The sequence below is a fragment of the Mesoplodon bidens genome (genome assembly GCF_964165515.1).
Source record: "Mesoplodon bidens genome assembly, chromosome: 13".
NCBI lineage: Eukaryota > Metazoa > Chordata > Mammalia > Artiodactyla > Ziphiidae > Mesoplodon > Mesoplodon bidens.
Genome location: NC_138169.1, coordinates 51,837,943 through 51,865,897, shown reverse-complemented (window position 1 = coordinate 51,865,897; position 27,955 = coordinate 51,837,943). Strand labels below are relative to the sequence as shown.

Sequence of the window (27,955 nt, the reverse complement as noted above, 5' to 3'; positions counted from 1 at the left end):
ATTCTATATATCTATACTAATTTTTCAAAACTTCCGGTGTTTGGATATTGATAGAAATAGTTGGGAATAGTTGATTACGGTTCAGTAGACTGCACATTTTTTAGACATGTGTTTGTGGTTGAAAGTTCACTGCAAATATGTAATATGCTATAATTTAGTCATAATTTCTGCTAGTAAAGTTCACATGACTGAATTAAATAAACACTTTGCAAAAGGAGTACCAGGATTCCAGTGTTGGACCACCTGCACTATTTGAGACCTGTGGCCATAGGACAGCAATGTTTTCTGATGACAACGTTTTTGTTGTGGTCATTTATAAAAATCGTTTTGCATTATGAGCGGGAGCATACCTACAGCACTGGGATATACAAAGTCAGGACATTTTACATTTTCTGCTTATGCCCAAGGGAATTTGATCTACTTGCTTCCATCAGACGACTAGCTTTTTCAGCGTCATAAAACACTTTAAAAATATGTTCTTCTCAGAAACGAATATTTGAAATTGCTGAATTTTCCTGCATTCTCAGGCTGGTCCAGGTGTTCAAGTTGGAGGCAAGAGGCCTCATAGTGGCACAGCTCTCAGACTGGGGCTCTGCAGAGCCTCTGAACCACGGCCCTCCTCATAGCAGAGCCATCAATACAGCAATTGCTTTTTGCCCAGCAATTTCCTGTTTTCCCTTTTACCTACTGATTTATAATTCTGTGCCTCATTTTGAAATGCCAAGCTACCCTTCCCAAAACACAAAGCTCAATCAAGTGTCTTTGCTCATAATATAATATAATTTGCTCCTGATGAGCCAGAAATGAAGGCATCATCTGATCTTTCCATGAGAATTACCTATACTTTCATCTTATACATTCCTGGGAATCTGCTTTCACTGTGATGGGTCAGGAGATGCTTACAAGGAACATCTTGCCATCTGTCCAGGACTGTCAGACTCAGTTTTGTGATGCCATCATTTTCTCATGACCTCATTCTTGGTTCTGCTTTCTTATCCCCTCTCCCCTTGGTTACTGTCGTCACTGCCTGATTACCATTTATGCCCATTCTTCTTGGTCGTGTATATGTTTCTCTTTCTGGAACCTCTGCACTCACATACAGCCACAGGAGAACACTGCCCATAACTTACAGACTCCAAGGGGCCATTTGGCTCCCCATGGTCTCCCAAGTGTTAGCCAGGCATTTATATATACTGAGATGTCTATATAATTATTATATATAATATATATGAATATATATAGATAGAGATATGGTGGAGGGGATAAAGCATTATAGACCATGGTAGGACTATATCACTTTATTTGAACTTTACTTTTGAAAATATGTAAATTGTAGTTTGAAAGAAAACACTGTAACTAATTTTTCCCTTAAAAAATCTAACTTAAAGAAATAGTCTAAAAGGAAAATAATTATATCCAAATAGATATTATATTAATGTAATAAACGCTTACCTTTGTTTCTGAAAGAATTTCCCTGGGTATAGACTTCTAGGTTAGAAAGTTCTCTTTTTGGCAATTTAAAGATGCCATTCCACTTTCTTCTGACTTCCATAGCTTCTGTCAACAGTGAGTCATCATTCTTACTGTTGCTCCTTAGAAAGGACATTCTTTTCTCTCTGGCTGTTTTAAAGATTTTATTTATATCTTTGGTTTTTGGCAGTTTGCCCACGGTATGCCTAGATGTGGTTTTCTTTGCATTTACTCTCCTTGGGTTTGTTACGTATTTTAAATATGTGGGTTGATATCTATCATGAGCCTCTGGAAAATTCTCAGCCATTGTTTCTTTAATTTTTCTTCTTACCCATCTTTTCTTTCTGGTACTCCAGTTACAGACACATTAGACCATTAGACTGTGTCCCACATATCTCTTACATTTTGTTCCATTTTTTCTATTTTTTCTCACCATGGTTCTGTTTGTCCATTTTCTATTAACCCGTGTTGTTTGAATTCACTAATCTCTTTTGCTGGGACCAGTCTGCTGTTAAACCCATGATATCAGTTAATCATTTCAGATCTTTCTTTTTTTCAGTTCTAGAATTTCCATTTGATTCTTTTTTATAAATTTCAACCTTTTAATCAATTTGTCTCTATTTTCCTTTATTTTCGTTAACACTTATAAATGGTTAAATTTGCCTGCAAATTTCAACATCTGGATCACCTGTGGATCTGCTGCTCTACTTTTCTTCTTGTCAGCCATGTTTTCATGTTCTCTTGGCTCATAATTTTGACTACGCACTGGACTTTGTGTAGAAAAGAATGCAGAGACTGAAGTCGGTGTCATTTTTCTCCTGTCTTTACCCTTTCCTGTTAAGCAGACACAGTGAAGGACTGAGCAAGGTTGGGGCCAGATAGCAGTTTTCATTGAGTATCAGTCCACCTCTGTCTTTAAATAGTCTGTCTTTAACTATCTGTATGCACTTGTTGAAGGCACTTACCCTAGCTTGTCTTTGTTTCCTCAGAACTTCAAGACTGTAGGAGATTTCCTGCAGCCTTTCTGGCCCAGTCTCCCCCTCCCCACGCTGCCCCAGCACTTAGCAAATGTCTCATGGAGAAAACTGTCTGCATTTGAAGCTCCTCTAGCTCCAACCTCTTACGCCAGCTCACATGACCACTAGAAGGCCTGCTGGCTTCTCTTTACCATTAAAGTCACTCTGTGCATGGCAAGTCCGGTTCTCAGCCTGTGCCCAGACTTGGCAAATGCTCTTAGAGAGGTGTTCTCAGCTCACCTAGAACTCTAGTTTGTCTAGTCCTCTTCCCTTTCACAGTTCCCTGGTGGATTTTGAGAGAAAGTCTTGTTCCCTGATGGGTTTTGAGAGAAAGCTTTTGTTATTTTATTAAAGTTTCTGGTTATGGCGGCAGGAGTGGTGGCTTGTTCCTCCCTACGACATGCCACCTGGAAGCGGAAGTCTCTGCATGTGCAGAGAAACTGAACAGCTTTCCTTTCTAATTCCTTTCATCAATCAGTGAAAAGGAATCCATATTGTACAAACCCAGAAATATCTTTTTGTCTTTGCCCTTTCCAGTCAGGAAGGATTTTCTATTTGCTCTTTTAAAATTAGCACAGCACATTATGTTCCATTAGAGATACTGGATTCCATCTCCCAAGGTGGCTTTCATTGCACTACCCTTGCATCCACCAAGGGACAGTGGCTCAAGACTCCTGATGGCTGGGGTCACTGTGGCTCAGGTACTAATGCTGCCCTTGATCTCCTGGTGTCCACGGTTAGCCTAGCAGACAAAGCCTGCAAGAGCTGCTGAGGCACAGACAGACTCATGCATGGGATGTCCTAGGCCTTTTGGGAGACCAGTGATTCCCATCCCCATATCCCCCAACACTGCAAAGCTGCTTTATTTCATTTTTATCCCTGTTTTACACTTTGTCTAGACTGACAGTCACTACTGCTCAGCATTTAATGCTATAATTTTCTTCAACTTCTGACCTTCCCCACTTTCTTCTCTCCTCTTATATTCTGTGCTATTTACACACTCTCTCCTGTCACTTCTTGGTTTTTCTGAGGAATGGAGGCGTTTTATAGACAGCACTTGCCAAGAAGAGGGCACCTTTCTTTCCACATAGAAAACCAGACAGTCAGAATATCCCACACGAAGTGCTCAGGACTGTGGTTTGTCACAGCTGCGTCTGTCTGATGTTGGTCACCAAAAGGTTGCCTTTGCCTTGCCAAATCGAATTTATTTTCTTTCCCTAATTCCACATCCCAAACTACTTAAAAGTCAGAGGGTTTGGAAAGACCAAATCCCAGAGAATCTAATCTGTGATTCTTTGATGTAATAATAATACCTGCATGTATTTGGGGTATAGTCTGGGAATCAAGACTGTAGTAGGAGGGAGGGATGACTTTTCTACTTATCATCTGTGTCTCAGTCAGGATAACACTGGGGAAGGGTGGGTGGAGGCGGCCCTTTTTCCGCCATAGTTGAAGCTGTATATCACAGAGTAAAAGCCCTGTTAAAGGTCCAACGTTAAGAAGAGGAGAAGGACCTAGATTCAGCGACACTGTGCTCACGTGAAATAAGAAAAACATTTGGTCATTTATAAAATAGCCTGAAGTGCAGCTCCACTTGGGAATCCCGCGTAAACCTTATGGACCTAGAACTCAGCCTGGAAGCCCCTTCAACCCTCCTCCTCTAGAGCAGCTTGTGGCCCTTGGTTCACAAGAAGCTACAAGAAACCATAGGCACCACGTGACCCCCTTCCTGTCAAAGAAAACCTGGAACTGCCTTTGTTTTTTCTTTTATGTTAAAGTTGTTATTCCTATCATCATTTTTTAATACTTAACATAGTTGACAACAGCAAAATTAAAATTAAAAAAAAAAAAGGCAGTCAGCAAAGCTAGATAGAAGTCACTGATGGGTCTTCTCAGGAGTTTCTCCAGATCACAGCCCTCTAGATCTTGGCTGCCTTTCTAACATCTTGTGAGAGCCTGGATGTTCGCTGGAGCCCAGCAAGGGCCTGATGGGTGCTGCACACGCTCATTCGTTACTGAGGTTCTGTGACGTGTAAGGTAACCCACGATCCAGTTCACCCAGACTGAAGAGTTGTACTTATTTTCCCACTGTAATTAATACTTGAACCCCTTTTACACACTAAAGCATTCCAATTTGGGCAATAAATACATGGTTTCTTCTAGCTTGTGTGCTAAGCAAACACCAAGAGGACAAAGCTGGTCCTCCAGGAGTTCATCCTCTTTAGTTATAAAGTTTGTAAGTTCTTGAGACCTAAACTGGGGTCTCAGGAGTACGTGGCAAGGCAGAGAACGCGGAGGAGGTGGATTCTGGAGGTGAAAAGGGGACAGGCAGAGGAGAGGGGATGGGATGAGCAACGGCAGGGGCTCAGGCAGACACAGTGTGTGCAGAGTAGGGCACTGCCCACAATGCGGGGCTGAGTGAAAGCCAAGTGTGGGAGCCAGGAGGGGACCAGACCCCAGGGAACCTCAAACAACAGCATGAATCGCGTGGGCTGGATCCTGCAGGCAGCCAGGAAACTTAGGAAGGTTCATGTGGCATCAGACTAGACCAGGGAAATATGGGTAAACATTCTCAGATGCAAAGTGCATCTCAATTCTTAATTAAAACAAAAAATCCCTTCCAGGTTATGAAACAAACCTGGAAACTCTTACCTGTCTTTACAATCTTGAAGTTTTAGTTTCCTCTCTGCCTCCAAGGATTTCAAAGGCAAAAAGGGATAGCGTTTTAATCCAAGGGCCATCAAACTTTTTCTGTACCCCGCCTGAGAGTAAAAACATTAGGTTCTATGGTCCCTGTAGTCTCTGTCGCAACCCCTCAACTCTGCCACCGCAGTGCAAAAGCACCTAGACAACACACACACAGAAGGAAGGGTGGCTGTGTTCCAATAAGACCTTATTTACAAGAATAAATGGCTGGCTCAATTTGGCCTGGGGGCTTTAACCCATGAGGATTCGTTCACAATACTAATTCCTCTTGTTCGAATTAATTTGTGCTTTTGGGATGGGTTGCTTGTTTTTGAGATGAAGCTACTGAAGGTGGGTCACAAAGGTATGAGTGAAGGAAAGTGTGATGACGTCAGCACGGAGAACCCTGGGGAGTGGACGGCCCTGAGCGGCCACTTCCTGGGCACAGTAATCTGTACCCTGTGGCGGGGACTGACACCACGGGGTGGCTACCCTGGAAGAGGGCATTACCTCGGCTTGCTCGGCTGCGTGTGCGGACGCCCAGCACGGGGGTGGCATCCTCCAAGGCAGGGGACGAGGTTTTCAGCACAGCCTTCATGTTCTCGTGCTCGGCAGCATCCTCGGCATAGCTCAGGCCTTGTGGCTGGCTCGGGGGCGCCGGGGAACCGCTGGAGAACTTGCCGGACTGCAAGAGCAAGGGGGGTTAGGGCGTGAGGTGACTAAAAGCCAACTGAAGCTTAGAAAACCTTTAGCTGAGGAAAGCCTTCTCTTCTCTGTCTTTTGTTTACGTGCATTCTGCAGACAAGTTAGTGATGGCAGTCAATGAGGGGTCAATGAACTAATGACAAAGCATCTGCATATCCAGGAAGTTCTCTTATCAGAAAGAGAAGCCTTGGCCCCAGAAGGACCACACCCATCCCTCCAGGTAGTGGGTCTCCCAGCTCACTGCAGATCCCCTCAGTGGGAGCCAGCAAAGGGCAACAGACCTCAACTCTGGGAAAAATTCAGAAACCAGATCTGTTTCTAACACCACAGCCTTGATAGGAGCATTGAAATATGCTTGTTTATCAAATATAGTGAGATTTATTTATTAAAACGTAGTGCCAGAAAGCAGTTAGAAGTTTCTCGTATGTCACTTAAGATGCTAGAAGTTTAAAAGTGGGATTCAGTTACAGAATCATACAATGTTAGGAGTCGGGAAGGACTTTTGCAGAACTAGTCCCACCTCACTTTACAGAGAAGGAAACTGAGGCCGCCCAAGATTAAGTGACTCGCCAAAGGCCCCAAAAGGCTTTGATTCAGGGCCCAGATCAGAACATGGCACAGAAATTCATGCTGAAACTGAGTTTGGCAACAGTCACTACTTCTCCTTGTGTCAAAAATTTAGTTGTCTTCACAAGCATTACACTCACATGATGATATTCTCTAATTCTAGCTGAACAAAGACAGCATATATGTTTTACAAGAGGTATGCTAGAATATCGGGCTATATGCACACAATGCCAAACATCTGGATGAAAAATAAAAAGTCAGTTAGAATGTTTGCAAAGGGCAGCTCCATAGACTTCTGGCCCCCTCTTTTTATCCAGTGTCTCAGCCCTGGTGCTAGAGCCTGGGACACATCCATGACTTGTACCATCTGCACAGCTCCTGCCTCATCCTTCAGGGCTGAGCAGCCCTGCCTTGGTCTCTGGTTCTGGCATCTGCACCAGGGTCAGGGGGAGGAGCCGCTGCCCATCCCACCCCTCTGTCCATTTGTCCAGCAGTAGGAAGAGATCTGCTGACCCTGCCACTTTTGACAGGGCCTGGAACTCAGGGACAGCTTGGAAAATGCAGTTACCTTTCAGTCCACCCCTGGCACACACATCATGATGAGGACCCGTGTAAGGGGGTTAGTGATCACATGGAAACCCAGCAGAAAACAGTCATGCAAGGTTTAAAGCACTGAACAGGGCTGACACTTCATGCTGCTTATGTCAGGTTAGCTTCCACAGCACGCTTGAGAAGGTCACACGTGGCATTCTTTGTGTCTATAAACATCCTACCTCAACTTCATCTTCTTCATCAGTCTACTCGAGAGGAAAGGACAGGACAGGACAGGATGGGAAAGACAGAGGGGATTCTTAGAAGGCACAGAAGTCAGCAAAGATGAGGTCATCTGACTCTCACATCAAATGCCAAATAAAGAATTCAGCCACCACAAGCAGGGTGCACCCTGTTGACCTGGGAGCTGTTGAGCCCTGCCTGAGAAGCCCTCCTTCTCTCCGAGAGCCCCAAGACCGGTCCTGACCAAAGTCAGGAGGGACTCGGAGCCCCAGGCCCGTCTCCTGAGGCTGCCTAGGAGTCTGATAACCGGCTTGCCTGGTGCCCTGCCCACTACAGACCTCACTCTGTGCCCTGCCACTCAGCTGGCCATGCTCTGTGGAACCACGACCTGCCAGCAATCAGGACCTCAGCAAGTTTACCAGCTTCCCTCTGCCTGTTTCCAGCCATCAGCTGTCATCCCCACCTCTCATCCCAAGTGCTGGACCTCTCCCTTCCCAGGCTGCTGGGTCTGGGTCCCCATGAATCCTTCTACAGACAGGCCAGACAGGACAAGTGGGAAAACTGCCGGGCAGAACAGGTCCTATTACACTTTCCTCAGAAACATGAAATTCAGTTCTTCTTAAAATCTTACCTGTCCTTCATGGAGGCTGTCTGAACTGACACGCCATTCTTTTAATTATCACCAGACAAACTGCTTTAAGTAACTAAGTACAATATCCCTTTTCCAAAAATAAATTGAGGGTGAAAGTCCTGTCAATTTCATAATTTTGAATCAAACACACCCTCAATTTAACTTGTGCTTCCACTGAGGTTACAAGCCAGGCCAGCAAATCAGGTACAGGTTTTTGAGAACTGACTAAACTTTTGGGAGCCGAAATGATAAAATGCTTCCAGTTCTGCACTGCCTCTAGGCAAATGGCCTTGTGACAAGAGATGACTTTTTTTTTAAACTTAGAGCTTTTTTTTTTTGAATTTTTGAATTTTATTTATTTTTTTTATACAGCAGGTTCTTATTAGTTATCCGTTTTATACATATTAGTGTATACATGTCAATCCCAATCTCGCAATTCATCCCACCACCACCACCCCCCCCGCCACTTTCCCCCTTTGGTGTCCATATGTTTATTCTCTACATCTGTGTCTCTATTTCTGCCCCGCAAACCACTTCATCTGTACCATTTTTCTAGGTTCCACATATATGCGTTAAAATAAGATATTTGTTTTTCACTCTCTAACTTACTTCACTCTCTATGACAGTCTCTAGACACATCCACGTCTCTACAAATGACCCAATTTCGTTCTTTTTTATGGCTGAGTAATATTCCATTGTATATATGTACCACATCTTTTTTTTTTCTTATTTTTTATATTATTTTTTTTATTGCAGTATAATTGCTTTACAATGCTGTGTTAGTTTCTGCTTTATAACAAAGTGAATCAGCTATACATATACATATATCCCCATATCTCTTCTCTCCTGCATCTCCCTCCCTCCCACCCTCGCTATCCCATGCCTCTAGGTGGTCACAAAGCACCGAGCTGATCTCCCTGTGCTCTGTGGCTGCTACCCACTAGCTATTGGTTTTATATTTGGAAGTGTATATGTCCATGCCACTCTCTCACGTTGTCCCAGCTTACCCTTCCCCCTCCCCGTATCCTCAAGTCCATTCTCTAGTAGGTCTGCATCTTGATTCCCATCCTGCCTCTAGGTTCTTCATGACTAATTTTTTTTTAGATTCCATATATATGTGTTAGCATACGGTATTTGTTTTTCTCTTTCTGACTTACTTCACACTGTATGACAGATTCTAGGTCCATCCACCTCACTACAAACACCTCAATATCATCTCTTTTTATGGCTGAGTAATATTCTATTGCATATATGTGCCACATGTTCTTTATCCATTCATCTGTCAATGGACAATTAGGATGCTTCCATGTCCTAGCTATTGGAAATAGAGCTGCAATGAACATTGTGGTACATGACTCTTCTTGAATTATGGTTTCTCAGGGTACCTGCCCAGTAGTAGGATTGGTGGGTCATACGGTAGTTCTATTTTTAGTTTTTTAAGGAACCTCCACAGTGGTTGTATCAATTTACATTCCCACCAACAGTGCAAGAGGGTTTCCTTTTCTCAACACCCGCTCCAGCATTTGTTGTTTGTACATTTTCTGAGATGCCCATTCTAACTGGTGTGAGGTGATATCTCACTGTAGTTTTCATTGCATTTCTCTAATAGTGATGTTGAGCAGGTTTTCAGGTACTTCTTGGCCATCTGTATGTCTTCTTTGGAGAAATGTCTATTTAGGTCTTCTGCCCACTTTTTCATTGGGTTGGTTTTTTAATATTAAGCTGCATGAGCTCTTTATATATTTTGCAGATTAATTATTTGTCCATTGATTCGTTTGAAAATATTTTCTCCCATTCTGAGGGTTGTCTTTTTGTCTTTTTTTTTTTTTTTTGCGGTACGTGGGCCTCTCACTGTTGTGGCCTCTCCTGTTGGGGAGCACAGGCTCCGGATGCACAGGCTCAGTGGCCATGGCTCATGGGCCCAGCCGCTCCGTGGCATGTGGGATCTTCCTGGACTGGGGCACGAACCTGTGTCCCCTGCATCAGCAGGTGGACTCTCAACCACTGAGCCACCAGGGAAGCCCTTTTGTCTTGTTTGTACTTTCCTTTGCTTTTACGTTTCATTAGGTCCCATTTGTTCATTTTTGTTTTTATTTCCATTACTCTAGGAGGTGGATCAAAAAAGATCTTGCTGTGATTTATGTCAAAGAGTGTTCTGCCTATGCTATTTCTCTAAGAGTCTTATAGTGTCCGGTCTTACATTTAGGTCTCTAATCCATTTTCAGTTTATTTTTGTGTATGGTGTTAGGGAGTGTTCTAATTTCATTATTTTACATGTAGCTGTCCAGTTTTCCCAGCACCCCTTGTTGAAGAGACTGTCTTTTCTCCATTGTATATCCTTGCCTCCTTTGTCATAGATTAGTTGACTGTATGTGCGTGGGCTTATCTCTAGGCTTTCTATCCTGTTCCATTGAGCTATATTTCTGTTTTTGTGCCAGTAGCATATTGTCTTGGTTACTGTAGCTTTGTAGTATAGTCTGAAGTCAGGGAGTCTGATTCCTCCAGCTCCATTTCTTCCCTCCAGACTGCTTTGGCTCTTCTGGGTCTTTTGTGTCTCCATACAAATTTTAAGATGATTTGTTCTAGTTCCGTAAAAAATGCCATTGGTAATTTGATAGGGAACGCATTGAATCTCTAGATTGCTTTCGGTAGTATAGTCATATTCACAATATTGCTTCTTCTAATGCAAGAACATGGTATATCTCTCCATCTGTTTGTATCATCTTTAATTTCTTTCATCAGTGTCTTAAAGTTTTCTGCATACAGGTCTTTTGTCTCTCTAGGTAGGTTTATTCCAAGGTATTTTATTCTCTTTGTTGTAATGGTAAATAGGACTGTTTCCTTACTTTACCTTTCAGATTTTTCATCACTAGTGTATAGGAATGCAAGAGATTGCTGTGCATTAATTTTGTATCCTGCAACTTTACCAAATTCATTGATTAGCTCTAGTAGTTTTCTGGTAGCATCTTTAGGATTCTCTATGTGTAGTATCATGTCATCTGCAAACAGTGACAGTTTTACTTCTTTTCCAATTTGTATTCCTTTTATTTCTTTTTCTTCTCTGATTGCTGTGGCTAGGACTTCCAAAACTATGTTAAATAATAACGGTGAGGGCCTCCCTGGTGGCGCAGTGGTTGGGAGTCCGCCTGCCGATGCAGGGGACGCGGGTTCGTGCCCCGGTCTGGGAGGATCCCACATGCCGCGGAGCGGCTGGGCCCGTGGGCCATGGCCGCTGGGCCTGCGCGTCCGGAGCCTGTGCTCCGCACTGGGAGAGGCCACGGCGGTGAGAGGCCCACGTACCGCAAAAAGAAAAAAAAATAATAATAATAATAATAATAACGGTGAGAGTGGACATCCTTGTCTTGTTCCTGATCTTAGAGGAAATGCTTTCAGTTTTTCACCATTGGGAATGATCTTTGCTGTGGGTTTGTCATATATGGCCTTTATTATGTTGAAGTAGGTTCCCTCTATGCCCACTTTCTGGAGAGTTTTTATCATAAATGGGTGTTGAAGTTTGTCAAAAGCTTTTTCTGCATCTATTGCGATGATCATATGGTTTTTATTCTTCAATTTGTTAATATGGTGTATCACATTGATTGATTTGCGTATATTGAAGAATTCTTGCATCCCTGGGATAAGTCCTACTTGATCATGGTGTATGATCCTTTTAATGTGTTGTTGGATTCTGTTTGCTAGTATTTTGTTGAGGATATCTGCACCTATATTCATCAGTGATATTGGTCTGTAATTTTGGTTTTTTGTAGTACCTTTGTCTGGTTCTGGTATCAGGGTGATGGTGGCCTCATAGAATGAGTTTAGGAGTGTTCCTTCCTCTGCAATATTTTGGAAGAGTTTGAGAAGGATGGGTGTTAGCTCTTCTCTAAATGTGTGGTAGAATTCACCTGTGAAGCCATCTGGTTCTGATGTTTGTTTGTTGGAAGATTTTTAATCAGAGTTTCAAATCGATTACTTGTGATTGGTCTGTTCATATTTTCTATTTTTTTCTGGTTCAGCCTTGGAAGGTTATACCTTTCTAAGAATTTGTACATTTCTTCCAGGTTGTCCATTTTATTGGCATAGAGTTGCTTGTAGTAGTCTCTTAGGATGATTTGTATTTCTTTGGTGTCTCTTGTAACTTCTCCTTTTGCATTTCTAATTTAATTGATTTGAGTCCTCTCCCTCTTTTCTTGATGAGTCTGGCTAACGGTTTATCAATTTTGTTAATCTTCTCAAAGAACCAGCTTTTAGTTTCATTGATCTTTGCTACTGTTTTCTTTGTTTCTACATTTATTTCCACTCTGATCTTTATGATTTCTTTCCTTTACTAACTTTGGGTTTTGTTTGTTCTTCTTTCTCTAGATCCATTAGGTGTAAGGTTAGATTGTTTATTTGAGATTTTTCTTATTTCTTGAGGTAGGCTTGTATTGCTGTGAACTTCCCTCTTAGAACTGTTTTTGCTGCATCCCATAGGTTTTGGATCATCATGCTTTCATTGTCATTTGTCTCTAGGTATTTTTTTAAATTTTCCCTTTGATTTCTTCAGTGATCTCTTGGTTATTTAGTAATGTATTTTTAGCCTCCATGTGCTTGTGTTTTTTACATTTTTTTCCCTGTAATTGATTTCTGATCTCATAGCGTTGTGGTCAGAAAAGATGCTTGATATAATTTCAATTTTCTTAAATTTACCAAGGCTTGATCTGTGACCCAAGATGTTATCTATCCTGGAGAATGTTCCATGTGCACTTGAGAAGAAAGTGTAATCTACTGTTTTTGGATGGAATATCCTACAAATATCAATTAAATCTATCTGGTCTATTGTGTCATTTAAAGCTTGTGTTTACTTATGAATTTTCTGTTTGGATGCTATGTCCATTGCTGTAAGTGAGGTCTTAAAGTCCCCCACTATTATCGTGTTACTGTCGATTTCCTCTTTTACAGCTGTTATCAGTTGCCTTATGTATTGAGGTGCTCCTATGTTGGGTGCATATATATTTATAATTGTTATATCTTCTTCCTGGATTGATCCCTTGATCATTATGTAGTGTCCTTCCTTGTCTCTTGTAACATTCTTTATTTTAAAGTCTATTTTATCTGATATGAGTATTGCTACTCCAGCTTTCTTCTGATTTCCATTTGCATGGAACATCCTTTTCCATCCCCTCACTTTCAGTCTGTATGTGTCCCTAGGTCTGAAGTGAGTCTCTTTTAGACAGCATATATATGGGTCTTGTTTTTGTATCCATTCAGTGAGCCTGTGTCTTTTGGTTGGAGCATTTAATCCATTCATGTTTAAGGTAATTATTGAAATGTATGTTCCTATTACCATTTTCTTAATTGTTATGGGTTTGTTTTTGTAAGTCCTTTTCTTCTCTTGTGTTTCCCACTTAGAGAAGTTCCTTTAGCATTTGTTGTAGAGCTGGTTTGGTGGTGCTGAATTCTCTTTGCTTTTGGTTGTGTGTAGAGCTTTTGATTTCTCCGTCAAATCTGAATGAGATCTTTGCTGGGTAGAGTAATCTCGGTTGTACGTTCTTCCCCTTCATCACTTTAAATATATCATGCCACTCCCTTCTGGCTTGTAGAGTTTCTGCTGAGAAATCAGCAGTTAACCTTGTGGGAGTTCTCTTGTATGTTATTTGTCGTTTTTCCCTTGTTGCTTTCAGTAATTTTTCTTTGTCTTTAATTTTTGTCAATTTGATTACTATGTGTTTCAGCATGTTTCTCCTTGGGTTTATCCTGCCTGGGACTCTCTGTGCTTCCTGGACCTGGGTGGCTATTTCTTTTCCCATGTTAGGGAAGTTTATGACTATAATCTCTTCAAATATTTTCTTGGGTCTTTCTCTGTTTCTTCTCCTTCTGGGACCACTATAATGTGAATGTTGTTGCATTTAATGTTTTCCCAGAGGTCTCTTAGGCTTTCTTCATTTCTTTTCATTCTTCTTTCTTTATTCTGGTCTGTAGGAGTGAATTCCACCATTCTGTCTTCCAGGTCACTTATCCGTTCTTCTGCCTCAGTTATTCTGCTATTGATTCCTTCTAGTGTAGTTTTCATTTCAGTTATTGTATTCTTCATCTCTGTTTGTTTGTTCTTTAATTCTTCTAGGTCTCTGTTAAACATTTCTTACTCATTCTCAATCTTTGCCTCCATTCTTTTTCCGGGATCCTGGATCATCTTCACTATCAGTATTCTTAATTTTTTTTTGGAAGATTGCCTATCTTCACTTCACTTAGTTGCTTTTCTGGGGTTTTATCTTGTTCCTTCATCTGGTACATAGCCCTCTGTCTTTTCATCTTGTTTATCTTTCTGTGAATGTGGTTTTTGTTCCACAGGCTGCAGGATTGTAGTTCTTCTTGCTTCTGCTGTCTGCCCTCTGGTGGATGAGGCTATCTAAGAGGCTTGTGCAAGTTTCCTGATGGGAGGGAATGGTGGTGGGTAGAGCTGGGTGTTGCTCTGGTGGGCAGAGTTCAGTAAAACTTTAATCCACTTGACTGCTGATGGGTGGGGCTGGGTTCCCTCCGTGTTGGTTGTTTGGCCTGAGGCCGCCCAACACTGGAGCCTACCAGGGCTCTGTGGTGGGGCTAATGGTGGACTCCAGGAGGGCTCACGCCAAGGAGTACTTCCCAAAACTTTTGCTGCCAGTGTCCGTGTCCTCACAGTGATCCACAGTCACCTCCACCTCTGCAGGAAACCCTCCAACACTAGCAGGTAAGTCTGGTTCAGTCTTCTATGGGGTCACTGCTCTTTTCCCTTGGTCCTGATGTGCACACTACTTTGTGTGTGCCTTCCAAGAGTGGAGTCTCTGTTTCCCCCAGTCCTGTCCAAGTCCTGCAATTAAATCCCTCTAGCTTTCAAAATCTGATTCTCTAGGAATTCCTCCTCCCATTGACGGACCCCCAGATTGGGAAGCCTGACGTGGGGCTCAGAACCTTCACTCCAGTGGACTTCTGTGGTATAAGTTTCTCCAGTTTGTGGGTCACCCACCAAGCAGTTATGGGCTTTGATTTTATTGTGATTGTGCCGCTCCTACCATCTCATTGTGGCTTCTCCTTTGTCTTTGGATGTGGGGTATCTTTATTTGTGCGTTCCAGTGTCTTCCTGTCAATGATTGTTCAGTAGTTAGTTGTGATTCTGGTGCTCTTGCAAGAGGGAGTGAGTGCACGTCCTTCTACTCTGCCATCTTCAACCTTAGAGCTTCTTTATTTCACCAGATGGCTGGCATTTTTTTTTTGGCAATTAGCACACATGCAAGGTGCTGCACATACAAATCTCTAGCCCTCTTGATATCCCCCAGTCATTGGCATTTCCTTTTCATAGAAAAGGAAGCTTGCATTGGGAGAGATTAAGTCTCACCCAGGATGACCACGGTCCTTGGCTGGGCTGTGGGAATCCTTGGATGGACAGCCTGCACTCTCACCACCCATCTGGGGTGTGATGATAGCAGAAAAGGCCACACTTACCTTGTGCTGCCTTGTCTGTGTTACCATTTTGCCTGGAACTAGCTTGGGCCACAAGGAACAAGGAATGACTTAGTTTCTCACTGAACCTTACATGGCAGGGCTCCTGGATTATAAGAAAGGAAGCCTTCTGCATATTCAGAAACAGAGAAAGAAGAGGAAAGACAGGCACACAAAAGCAGATGTGGGGCTACAAATGTAGGGTCTTCAGATTTTACCCAGACTTCTCTGTCTTATAAAATAATGTTTTTTCTAAAGTCATCTCTGTTTAATTGCAACCACTTCCACCATCATTATTCAGCATCTGTATTCTCTAAAAATCACTTCCAGCTCTAATGCTCAGGGGCTCCATGATTCTCTATTGCCTGGTTTTGTTTTCAGTGGTCTAAGTTGTGCATATATGTTGTTTTCTAACCAGATCATGACACCTTTGGGGTACAAGCTTGTCTGTTATTGCACTCACATCTTCCTGGGTGCCCTGTGCCGCTTGCTGGGCACACTATAGGCGCCTAATTGAGAGTTGGAAAAACTTGAAGCTAAGTACTTTGCTTCGGGTGACAGTGTCCTAATCTTCCAGCAGATGGCAATCTTTCTACATGAATGGTGCCACTTGGACCGCTAAAAACAGGGACTACCTTGAGGATGAACCCTAAAAAAGCCTGCACTGTCCAGACTTTAATGAGAATTTAAGTATTTTTGAATCCAGTTCTAGAAACATTTACCCCTGTTCATAAATAGTAAGACTGAATATTTTCAGAGAAGGACAGAACTTAAAAATTAGTGGGATCTGTAAAAAATCTCAAGAATTTGGCAAGAAATTCTGGTGTGTTTTCATAACTATAAGCATATGCATATTGGTCTTGTATTTTTCACCCTCCAGTATGTTTCATTTCCACAAACATAAGCACTTCCCTTTTAAAACTTTTAAAAATAATACTTTGGAATGAAATGTGGCCTATAGTTTGCCCAAATGGATTCAGTTTGCTTCCTCAGTTGCTGCCCTCCAGGAAGCTAAAGATCCGATTGAACCCAGATTTCAGGAGAGGAGAGAGAAGACTCAGCTGATGGCACTGGCCTTCAGAACAGTCTGTAGAAAGGGTCCCTTCTGCAGAAAAGTGATCTGAGCACTCCCTAAGGGTCCAGAAAATTCCAAGGACACAAGGGATCAAGGGTGGGGTGAATGGTGAGGGAATTAGTCCCTGGTTCTCCTTAGAAATGCCTTAAAATGGTAACAAAATTGTAATGCATCCAAGAAAGTTACACCCTCAGGAACGTGGATAGTAACCATATGTCTTCTGTTTCTCCTACAGTGAGTTCTTAAGTGATTTTATTCCTCCCCGAAGAAATCTGCCTGACTTGGGTTCGGCAGGTTTGCAACCCCAGGATGATGCCACTCCCTATGGCTTACTCCTTTGCCTATCCAATCCCTGGATCACCGAGAGGCAATGTGACGCTCAGATATTTATAAAGATGGGCTAAGCTTCATAAAGGCACGTTAGAGAGGCATCTGCACTGTGTCTCTTTGTCTGTCTCTGGCATCCTCAAGCATTGCTTTGCCTTCCACTTACAAAGCATCTCCCATATGATGTTTTCCCACTGCACCCGTGGTGTGGGTGGGCTCAGGGCTGAAGTAGAAGAGACGGGGGAAGAGCCCAGGAGCAGGGGAGGCATGCAAGTGTGCAGGGCCCCCCCAAGGGGCTATTGGGAACTCCTGCTGAATGAATTCACTGTCCTCTGGGCTCTCCTTCCACCCTGATACCCTCGAACTCAAGGGACTGCCAAGAGCCCATCAGATTATGTCTTTGAGCAACCACATCAATTATTTCTCCATTCGGAGGCCTAGAATGGGTGGTCCATGTGTCAGCTGATTGGTTACATAGTATCATTGTGATTATTAAAATCCTGAATCAATTCCCAGATCAGTACATTTGTCTTCCTATTATAAGTGCCATTATCTTTTTTTTTTTTTTTTTTTTTGCGGTACACGGGCCTCTTGTATTTTTTCTTCTCCTCTTCCATTCTATCCACATTGCAAAGGTTGAAAATGGAATCAAGCATTTAAAGTCAACAGCATCATACAACACACCAAGTTAATTAATTGTGTGGTGGGTTAAAGTTCCTCCACCAGCCACGCATCCCTAATTTATATCTTAGTTCTATGTTTTTGTTTTCTTTTTTTGGCCGTGCTGCGTGGCATGCAGGATCTTAGTTTCCTGACCAGGGGTTGAACCTGTGCCCCCTGCAGTGGAAGCGTGGAGTCTTAACCACTGGACCACCATGGAAGCCCCTGTAGAGAGGTTTATGGTTGATCGGACTTTCAGAATAAATGAAATAAAGAAACTGGTTTCATGAAACTTACATCAGTGATCATCTTCCCTCGGGTCTTATTTCTCTCTCTGTGGTTGGCCCGTTTCTGTTTCTGCTGCAAAACTCTTTCCCTGGTGGTGCGATACTCCAGTGCAAACTCACTGATGATCCTGCAGAACTTGTTTATGTTCACTTCCCGAATCGCATAAGGTGGGTGACCCATAAAGAGCAGAAAGGAGTGGAACCTGCAGCGAAGAAACAATGGTGGCAAGGGCTTCAGGTTTAAGGAACAAAAACCAGTTGCCTGAAAACTTTCAGTAAAAAACCAATCAGCCAAAGACACTGCTCTCATTCTTGGGGCTCTGAGGTTGAAGAATGAAAATGCAACCAGAAATCAAGTTCAATTCACTTTCTCACTGACAAAGGTGGTGGGATTTCAGGAGATTGATTACCTTTTCTCCGTGCTTATCTGTGTTTTAATGTCTTTTAAATCTGGGGTGTAAAACTTTTTTTTTTTGATAAATTTATTTACTTATTTATTTTTGGCTATACTGGGTCTTCGTTACTGCGCACAGGCTTTCTCTAGTTGTAGTGAGTGCGGGCTACACTTCATTGCAGTGTGCGGGCTTCCCCTTGCAGTGGCTTCTCTTGTTGCGAAGCACAGGCTCTAGGTGCACGGGCTTCAGTATTTGTGGTTCGCAGGCTCTAGAGCACAGGCTCAGTAGTTGTGGCGCATGGGCTTAGTTGCTCTGTGACATGTGGGATCTTCCTGGACCAGGGCTCGAACCCGTGTCCCCTGCATTCGCAGGCGTTTTCTTAACCACTGTGCCACCAGGGAAGTCCCAAAACTGGTGTGTAACACTTTTATAAGAAAAATGATAAAGTACTATTTTAAGAAAAATATTGCATAGTTTCTAGATCATATGAAAACTGAATAAGGGATAAGGAAATGTTGCTTAGCAGGTTTTTGGGAACCCACTTTAATGAATACGTGGAATTGACATGAACATATTTTGAATAACATGTTAATCTGTGATTTGTAAAAAGATGCTTAAAGTAAATATTTTGAAATATTTTCTTGCAATATTATATGCAATCTTAATTTAATTAGGACACACCAAACAAGCAGCCCTAAATCAATTTATTTCTGCTATTTAGTATATAAATTAAAAATTACTGGATTCTATCTACTTAAAACTTTTGGAAAATAAATTAAATGAGCAAAGAAGTTCCCAATTTTTAGTTATTAAGGAAATGAGAAAGAAGATAGTAGGAGACAGAGGATAATTTTTATGTTGAATAAACAGTATTATATAACTGATACCACTAATTGTATAAAAAAACGTTTCTGATCACTCTTATTTGTACAGCTTGAATAGGGGTTTGGTTTACTTTTCAAATGAAGGACAGTGGCTTATTCTTTTTGTGAAAGATATTAAAGGAAAGCATATGACATGCATTTAAAGGGGGATAAAAAATGCTGTTTAAAACCAAAATTGCTAGCTAAAACTATAAAACTCAGAATAAAACATAAAGTATAACTTTTCATGACTTTGGATTAGAAAATGATTTCTTAGATATGATACCAAAAGCATAAGCACCCAAGGAAAAAAAATAAACTGGACTTCATCAAAATTAAAAACTTTTGTGCTTCAAAGGATACTCTCAAGATTGAAAAGACAACCCAAAGAATGGGAGAAAATATTTGCAAATCATATCTGATAAGGGGTTTGTATCCAGAATATATACATAAATCTTACTACTCAACACTAAAAAGACAAATAAAAATGGGCAAAAGATTTGAACAGACCTTTCCAAAAAGATTATTGGCAAATAGCTAATAAGTACATGAAAAGATGCTCAATGCCATTAGTCACTAGGGGAATGCAAATCAAAACCACATTCAGACACCACTTCACAATCACTACAATGGCTGTAGTAAAAAAGACACAATAACAAGTGTTGGTGAGGATGTAGAGAAATTGAAGCCCTCACACAGTACTGGTGGGAACACAAAATGGTTCAGCTGTGGTTGAAAAGATACAGTTCTAAAGAGTTAAACACAGAGTTAACCTATGACCTAGCAAGTTCATTCCTATACATATACTCAAAAGAAATGAAACTATGTGTCCACACAAAACCTACACAAATTCCATGGCAGCATTATTCACAATAGCCAAAAAGTGGAAATGACCCACATGTCCATCAACAGATGAATAAACAATATGTGGTGTATCTGCACAAAACTGGCACCGCCACCTCTCTGACCTCATTGCCTAGGACGCCAGACACACTTGACTCCTGGTGATTCCTTGAACAAGCCCACCTCAGGGCCTCAGGCCCCCAGTGTGGTGTGTAGGGGACCCTCGGGGGACACAGCTGAGCTGAGAGCCTGCAGGGACTCTAAGGAGGGGCGGGGTGGCCACTCCACTGGGAGGACCACAGGCCCTAACAAGGCATCCAGTGCCAGCTCTTCCCTACGCCCAGAACATTCTTGCCACAGACAGCTGCCTGGATGGCTCTCTTACCCCACAAGTCTCTGCAAATATCACCTCCTCAGAGAAGCCTCCCCTAACCGCCCTACAGAAGACAGCATGTCTTATCACTCCCTATCCCATTTACACTCTTTTCTTCCTGGCTCATATTACTACCTGACATTATATACTGGAGATATGGCATGATATTATATATATATTAGGATAGGACAGTGTAATATACACATGTATTGCCACTCATCACTACTCAAGATCTGTGTGTAAGAGGAATCAAAGGAGGATCAATCAGCCCACGGCTGGGTCCTCTTTTATACACAAGTACTACGCAAGATTCCTTATCATCTGCTTTCCAGAATATTGTTTTTATCTAGAGGGGATCCAATCTTAAAATATAAGTTGGAGATATGATTCAAGTAAGTCCCCTACACACAAACCTTCAAGTTGCTAACTTTCAAAGATGCGAACATGCGTGCCAGCCCCTGTATGCAGGCTGTTGTACTGTACTATTGTACTTTTCAAGGTACTGTACTGTAGGATTAAAAGTGTTTTCTTTGTTTTTTGTGTTTGTTTTTTATGTATGTATTATTTGTGTGAAAAGTATTATGAGCCTATTACGGTACAGTACTATACAGCCGATTGTGTTAGTTGGGTACCCGGGCTAACTTTGTTGGACTTAACGAACAAACTGGACTTAGGAATGCACATTCGGAACGGAACTCATTTGTATGTAGGGGACTTACTGTATATATTTTGTAAACAGGGGAGCAATAAGCAGCAAGTAAAATTCACACCTGAAAAAAGACTCAGATGTACCTTTGAGAGGAAAGAAACTGTGGCATTCCTTCAGAAGAATAAAGTGGGTATGCCTTTAAGGGAGTAAAACATTTAAGGGATTTTTGTTAGTTGAGTCTGTAACTTTAATAACACATGACAAGAAGGTCTTATGGTTATGGAGGGGCTGGTTCCCCTCATCAGTGTCGTGAGCCACAAGCCAAACATCTGTGATATGTTCCACCTTCCGCCCTTTTCCTCATGTGTGTCCCTGAGTAGGGTGTCTGGCCCGGAGGGGTGGATTTGGGAGCACCGGGAAGCCAGTGTGGGTGTTTGCTTGTTTTCCGCCTGTCTGTCCCCGAGGAATGCTAGGCCCTTGCTGTAGTTCTCCGTGCCTCCCAGGAAGGCATTTCTCCCCATCTCACCTGGTCCCCTCTGCAGTGCCTGCCACGGTGTAACTGCAGCTCAGTGACTCCATGGGAATTGGCAAGTCAGTTTGTACATCCACAGAGTGGGACTGGCTGTCACTGCAGCAATGCAAAAGGGCAGGTTAATCTGCAGGTTTGGACATCCAGAACAAGATGTTCTTAGCCAGGCAACAGTTTGAAAGTCAGGTTTTGCCTAAAGAGAATTGTCTAAGTTCTTTTTTCTGCTCCTTTATTAAAAGGGGTCACTGGAGTCACTAAGGTGGGGGGGGGGCATCAGACAGGAAAGGGAGCTGGAAGCACCTGCCCCGTTAGCTCCATGATAGAGGGGAGCAAAGAAGGTGGGCGGCCAGATGGGTGTCCAATAATGAGCACCAGGGATCCAGGTCACACAAGAGCAACCAGCATCTGGGCAACCAGCTTACCAGGGAGAAAAGGACAATCAGAACAAACACCATATGCATAACATATATATTCACACATGCCATATATATACACATACATACATACACACACACACACACACACACACACACTAGCTTAAGGAACAGATATATCACCAAGCTGAGTCTTAAACTGTCTGGGATAAGATGGTTACTGTGACCAGGCATAATAGCTTTACAAGACTTTCATAAAACTGCTCCAGTTTCCTGCCATTCCAAATGGAAACTATTTGTTTATTTGAGTAGTTTTAAGTTGGAAATTGCTTGTATCATACAAAGCCTGGAGGGCCAAAGCAGCTTATACTCTCTGCCTCCCCTTTTTAGCCATGTTAAAAGCAGGGTGTACTTTGCTTGTAGTAAGAAATTTGACAAAATCTCTGATAAGATCCTCTTACCCAGAAGGCAGCTGTGAGGTCCGGAAGAAGTACAGGGAGGGGGATTTACAGTTGAACAACTAAATTCCAAAAGTACTGAGTAATGGTTACTTGTCAACCTGAAGGGAAGATTCTGTTCCTTATTCCTATCCAGTCTAACATTTAAAGACTACCCTCACCACCCCCTGCCCAGAAAAGTCTGGATCAAGATCCAGGAGGTATGATCACCCAAATAGCATGTGACACAAGCTGAGAGAGGGCTCACAGGCAGACAAGAGAATGAGGTTTTTTTAAAAGTTCTGTATGGGTTCAAGAAAGGTGAAGGAAGGAAGGAAAGACAGAGTACGGAGCGGGGGAAGAGAAAAAAAATAATAAAAAATGTGAAATGTACAGGGATAAATGAAAATACCACACATTTGTTTAAAAATAATAATAAAGTACTCAAGCACAAGAGTGGGAGAGGGCTTGAAGAGCAATTCTCTGGGAAAAGCCTGTGGTTTAGATGACCCCAAGGGAGGGCTCCCTTAACAGAATTGCAAGGAGGCCTGTTTCAGAGGGTCTGTTATCAGAGCACCTGCTCCAGGGGAACCCCAGCCTGTAGGCCTGACCATTTGCTCACCAAGGTGCAAGGCCCAGCACACAGCACGCAGACCCAGAGGCCAGGGTGAGGGACCTGCAACCGTGTTCTGTGACAAGACAAAGGAGAAGAAAGTGGGGGATGCCTAGTAGGAAATGGCTTGACCTGGGGAGTTGGAAGACCTAGTCCTGGTGCTGCCACCACTAACAAGGGAGACGGCCCTGGACAGCCATGGAGCTGTCCCAGACCCCGGCCAGTCTCCCTGTAGTCAGGCAAGGCCTGACACATCACTGCTGTGCTTCCCAGGGTCCTCATGGATCCTGGGACTTGAAGGAAGGCTGACCCAGAGGATGGACCCATGGTGGGACCCAGGCTGTCTCTAGGAGGGCTGCAGCACAGAGCAGCCGTCCAAGAATCGATGAAAGGTCTCAGAAGGCAGGCTGTGCTTGATAAGAGCAAGGGACCTTCCTAACAAGTCAAGCTGCCTTCCAAGGATGTGTACTTTCTGTAGGCAGAACTGTTCAGGCAGATGCAAAGATGCAGGGGCCGACTTGCCAGAGATCTTACAGATGCAATTCCTGATCGAGTACGATTTTTGGATGACAGCGTCTCTGAGATCCCTTCCCACCTCAAGATTCAACGGCATCGTATTATTGGTGTGTGTGTGTGCGTTTGAGAAAAATCAAGTACTCATGAAACAAAGAAGTCCATCAAAGGTGTACTTGCTATGTACCAAGAATTTACAGGACGATGTTAGTAAATTTAACCTTCAGATCTTGGTTTGCAGAATACCTTCAACATGCCGTTTTACTGATGTTTGCATAAGCTCCTCAATCCACTCACCTGTTAATTATTCTTCTATGGACAATCTTTAAAATTATAATTCTCTCTGCACAGTCTTTTAGGAACTCTGACATTCGTTGTTTTAAAACTGGTTTCATTTCATGTTTTGCAATTGCCTTGAGGTGATCCCATGAAGCTTTGCATCGTCTCTCCATCTGACATAAATTATCCTGAAGTTGATCAAAGTCAACCTGAAAATCAGAGAGAGAACATTACAAATGCAATGAAATAACCGGACATCAACCTGACCCAGGAAACCGAACTGCCTCTGGGAAGAAACAAACATCAAAACCTAATTTACATCTTGAAATACAAACATATTTATGGCCTAAAGATTATCCACATGTCTTGACATCAAATTATTTAGTGATAAAACTTCTCTAAATGAGCTCCACACAAGTGTCACCTTTTTTTTTGCCGTATTTGGAAAGAAATCTTTCTTTGGGAACTGTAAATTAAAACATGATATGAAGGACTCTAGTACAAGATGAACTGAGCAGATGTCTCATAAAATTTTTCAGAGCTCTCTTTTTCTTTAGATATTTCACTTGAGGTTGGAGGAATGCACCATAGTCCTACATGGATAGCCTTGATATGCTGGGGCCAGTTAAGGGGCAGCCAGAGCTTCTCTTCACCATGATCATTTTTACCTTGTGTGACAAATTACTTTATTTATCCACTCATTCCCTCATTCAAACAACACTCAGGGAAACACTAGTGCATGCCAGTCCCCCTCCCAGGTATGAAGAAGACAAAGATCAATGCGGAAAGAGACCAACTTGCTATTCCCAAGGAGGCTCATAGTACAGACAGGTGGTCACCGAGCACTGAGGATGTACAGAACCCACCAGGCCTCTGTGTCTGGGTGAGTATCGGGGTGTGTGGTCCATCCCATCTGCCAGCAGATGCAAACCACGTGTGCAAAGAACAGATGTGACAGAACATTCACTTTGCTCTTCCGGGAAGTGGGACCAACTTGGATCGACTAAAGTGGACTGAGATGAAGCTTTCTAAAAGAATGCTTTGATAGAATTTCTAGACTAAAACTTATGGGAATCAGAGAGCTAGCCATGAAATAATACCCTTGAGGGTATTTAATGGAGGGAGATGTGAGATAGGGGAAAGAAACTGAAAAGACTAGGAGGGGAGGAAGAAATAGATAAACTGGTGAGCTGAAGGGAGGGGATTGAGGTGGATGGAGAGTGAGAGATGGTGGGAAAGGGCGAGAGCCCGGCAAACAAAGGTCAGGAGGAGAAAGAGAAGGTGGGGAGAGGTAAGCCGCCATCACTCAGAGGCTGTGACTGTGGTCACCAGAGCAAGGTTTGGAGGCGAGTGCCCAAGGGGACTGGCTGGAGTGACCTCAGACCTCCAGCCCCACCCTGAGAAAGACAATGGCGGAGGCCAAGTCAACAAAAGTTGAATCCGTGAGAAGATCTGTCACCAGACAGGATGAAGGTATGCTGAGCATAGGAGATGCCCAAGGGGCCAGGCAAGACTTCACACGTCCTGGATTTCTTGGGTACTATGGTGCCAAAATCAGAAGGCAAGTTTAGGCAGAGGCTGGGGATTCAGGTAAGCGGTGAGCACTGTGGAACTGTGAGAAAAATAATTTGCCTGAAAACAAAGGAATTCTGGATCCAGATTAGAAAAGCTCCATTTTCCTATGATACAATGGAGCTGAGAAAAAAATCTGGCATCTACCTAAAAGAAAAAGGAACGCAGGTTTTGAAAAGAAGGACTGAATATTTCAAAGAATAAGTCTAGAAAGGGTTCCAGATGGTCTGGGATTGACACATAATATCTAAGAGGTCTAGGAGGTTTGATGCCAATTGTAACAGGTCTAATCATAGCTTCGCCATCTGTCCTCATTTGCATCTAGCAGCAACCTTGATCCACAATATCTGTAATAACTTTAATAAGTGTAGTAACTTCAGTTCAGCTCAGAATGTACTGAGCAGCTTGGTACAGTCTAACCAGGTGACGCCTGTCCAGCACTGCAGTGGACACAGAGTGGTCGGGCAGATACCACGTTAGAGATGGTTTTCAGGGAAGAAAATCCACTGTGAGCCTTTAAAGGTAGTGGCAGAAAAAAGTGACCTCACTGCCAATGGAAACCAGGTGGAGAGCCTTTGACCAAAAGGTGTTTGAGGGTGGAGCTTAATGTAGCATCTTTTGAGGAGAGCTAGAAGGCTGCCTCAGCTGGCTGCCTCCTGGGGCTGACGAAACCACCATGATCTGAGTCTTCACAGTTACTTCATGGCCTCAGATTCTGTAACTGGCCCCACTTCATGGGGGAGAAACTGTTGCACAGAAAGGTTAAGGAACTTGTGAGAGGCCACACAGCTGGTTCGTGGTAGAGTTGGGATTTGAACCCACATCTCTCTGGCTCCAGAGTCTAAGTTCTCAACCGTCATGCCTTAAGCCTAGGTTTGTCCCTAAAAAATTCCACCCCAGGGAGAGAGCTGGCCTGGCCTTCTGTTGTGAGAAGGAAGTCCTCACCAGGAAGCCCTCTCCTGAGGACTGCTCCACATGGGCCACCTTCCGTGTGTAGGACATGGAACTGTGCTGTGAGGTAGTCAAGTCTTATCAAGTTAGTCTGGGGTGGAGCGGGCCAACTCAGGGACGAGAGCCGGGGCTGCAGAAGGGATGGGGTAGGGAAAACACACAGTATGAGTAGTCTGGTGCTTTAACAGCAAATTCTTTGACACTCAGCCCTTCAGAATGTAAAGCCTAAAATCCTTCCCTTTGAATGGGAGCCAGCTTTCGTGACCTGGTTCTAACGAATAGAATGTAAACGCTAGGTCGTAAATGGGGAAGAGCTTCTGCCTGGAGCCCTTGTGTGCTCCGTCTCAGACCACATATTTGGGGAAAGGCCATCTGCGAAGTCATGAGGACATTCAAGGAGCCCTGGGAGAGTCCGACATGGGAAGGAACTGAGTCCTCTCTCTAAGAGCTAACAGATGAGTGAGCCACCACGGGAAAAACTTCCCGGCCCCAGTCGAGCCTTCGATGACTGCAGCCTCAGTTGACGTGTGGACTGAACCCCAGGAGAGAACCTGAGACAGAACCACTCATGAAATAATGTTTCCTATGGCCAAAATTCATATGTTGAAGTCCCAACTCCCAGTAACTCAGAATGTGACCTAATCGGGAAATAGGGTCATTATAGATGTAATTAATTAAGTTAGGATGAGGTTGCAATGGAGTAGGGTGGATCCCAATCCAATATGACTGGTATCCTTATAAGAAGGGGAAATCTGGACATAGACACAGAAGGAGAACACCATGTGAAGATGAAGGCAGAGATTGGGGTTATTTCCAGCAAACCACCAGAAGCCAGGAGAGAGACATGGCACAGATTTCTCTCTCAAGAGAAACTGACCTGGCCAACACCTTGATCTCAGACTTCTGGCCTCCAGAACTGTGGAACAAATTATTTCTGTTTTTCTAAACTACCTAGTTTGTGATACTTTGTTACAACAACCTTAGGAAACTAATACATTATCCTGAGCCACTAGCTTTTGGAGTGATTTGTCACACAGCTGTAGATAACTAATACATGCAGGTAAAAATGTAAGGAAGAAGAGCCTGCATGGTTACCTGCCTCCACTCCTGAAGCCATGGGGTCAAGTCAGTGATCACACTTCATTGTCGCTCTCTGAAAGCTAACGTGACTTGTCAGCACTCTGCACAAGCCTGTGAGTCCCCCCCGCCACCCTGCCCCTCTAGGAGCAGCCAGAGCTATGCCCACCTCCACTCATTTCCACCAGCCCCTGGTGGGACAGTTTTCTTCCAGATGCCAGAGTGGCCTGCTCTTCCGGGGTTGCAGTGATGACACCCAAAGTGACGCACCAGGGGACGGGATGAATGCAGCTGGGGCTGGGGGTCCTTGAAGCTGATTTTGTACCTGTCTACACATAAGAGCCCCTCAAAGCCCCCCAGAACTTTGGGAGTAAAGGCTAAGAAGTGGTGGTAGATGCCCTCTTGGTGTCCTGTTGTAAGTCACATGGACCTGGGTCAATAGTCAACCTTCGTAATTGCCGAGGTTAATGGCGAGAAGCTACCTGCAGTTCTGGCTTGTGCAGCCAGTCTTTAGGCAAGGAAAGGCCTGATACTGAGGGGGCCCAGGGCAGTCACTGGGGGCCAGCCTGGTGTCAGGGCCCCTAGGCCAGGGTGACTTTCATCAAAAGCAGGCTCCACCCAGCAGAAGGCCCTGGAAAGAACAAAGGGCTACTGATTTGTAAAAAGGGAACTGATTTGTTCTGGAAACAGGACCAAATGAAGGGGATCCAGAAGCCCTGTCTCAAGAATTACAGGCAGACTCTATCTCAAGAGTTATTACTAATAAACTGTCTTCTGAGAAGGTGCTCATGGGGCACCTAGAAGACCCCCGTTGGGACACTCAGAAGGGCTTTTGGAA

At 43.3% G+C, this 27,955-nt stretch overlaps 1 protein-coding gene across 7 annotated transcripts in view; it reads right to left on the bottom strand.

The window, feature by feature from the left end:
• Positions 1 to 27,955, bottom strand: part of FHOD3 (formin homology 2 domain containing 3) — a 497,371-nt gene that overhangs the window by 13,282 nt on the left and 456,134 nt on the right. For all 7 annotated transcript variants that reach the window (XM_081253453.1, XM_081253447.1, XM_081253448.1 and 4 more), the window contains 3 exons: positions 23,536 to 23,726; positions 17,660 to 17,852; positions 5,682 to 5,856 (listed from right to left, as the gene is read on the bottom strand). In XM_081253453.1, the coding sequence (XP_081109579.1) occupies positions 5,682 to 5,856; positions 17,660 to 17,852; positions 23,536 to 23,726 (559 nt within the window). The remainder of the gene's footprint in view (positions 1 to 5,681; positions 5,857 to 17,659; positions 17,853 to 23,535; positions 23,727 to 27,955) is intronic.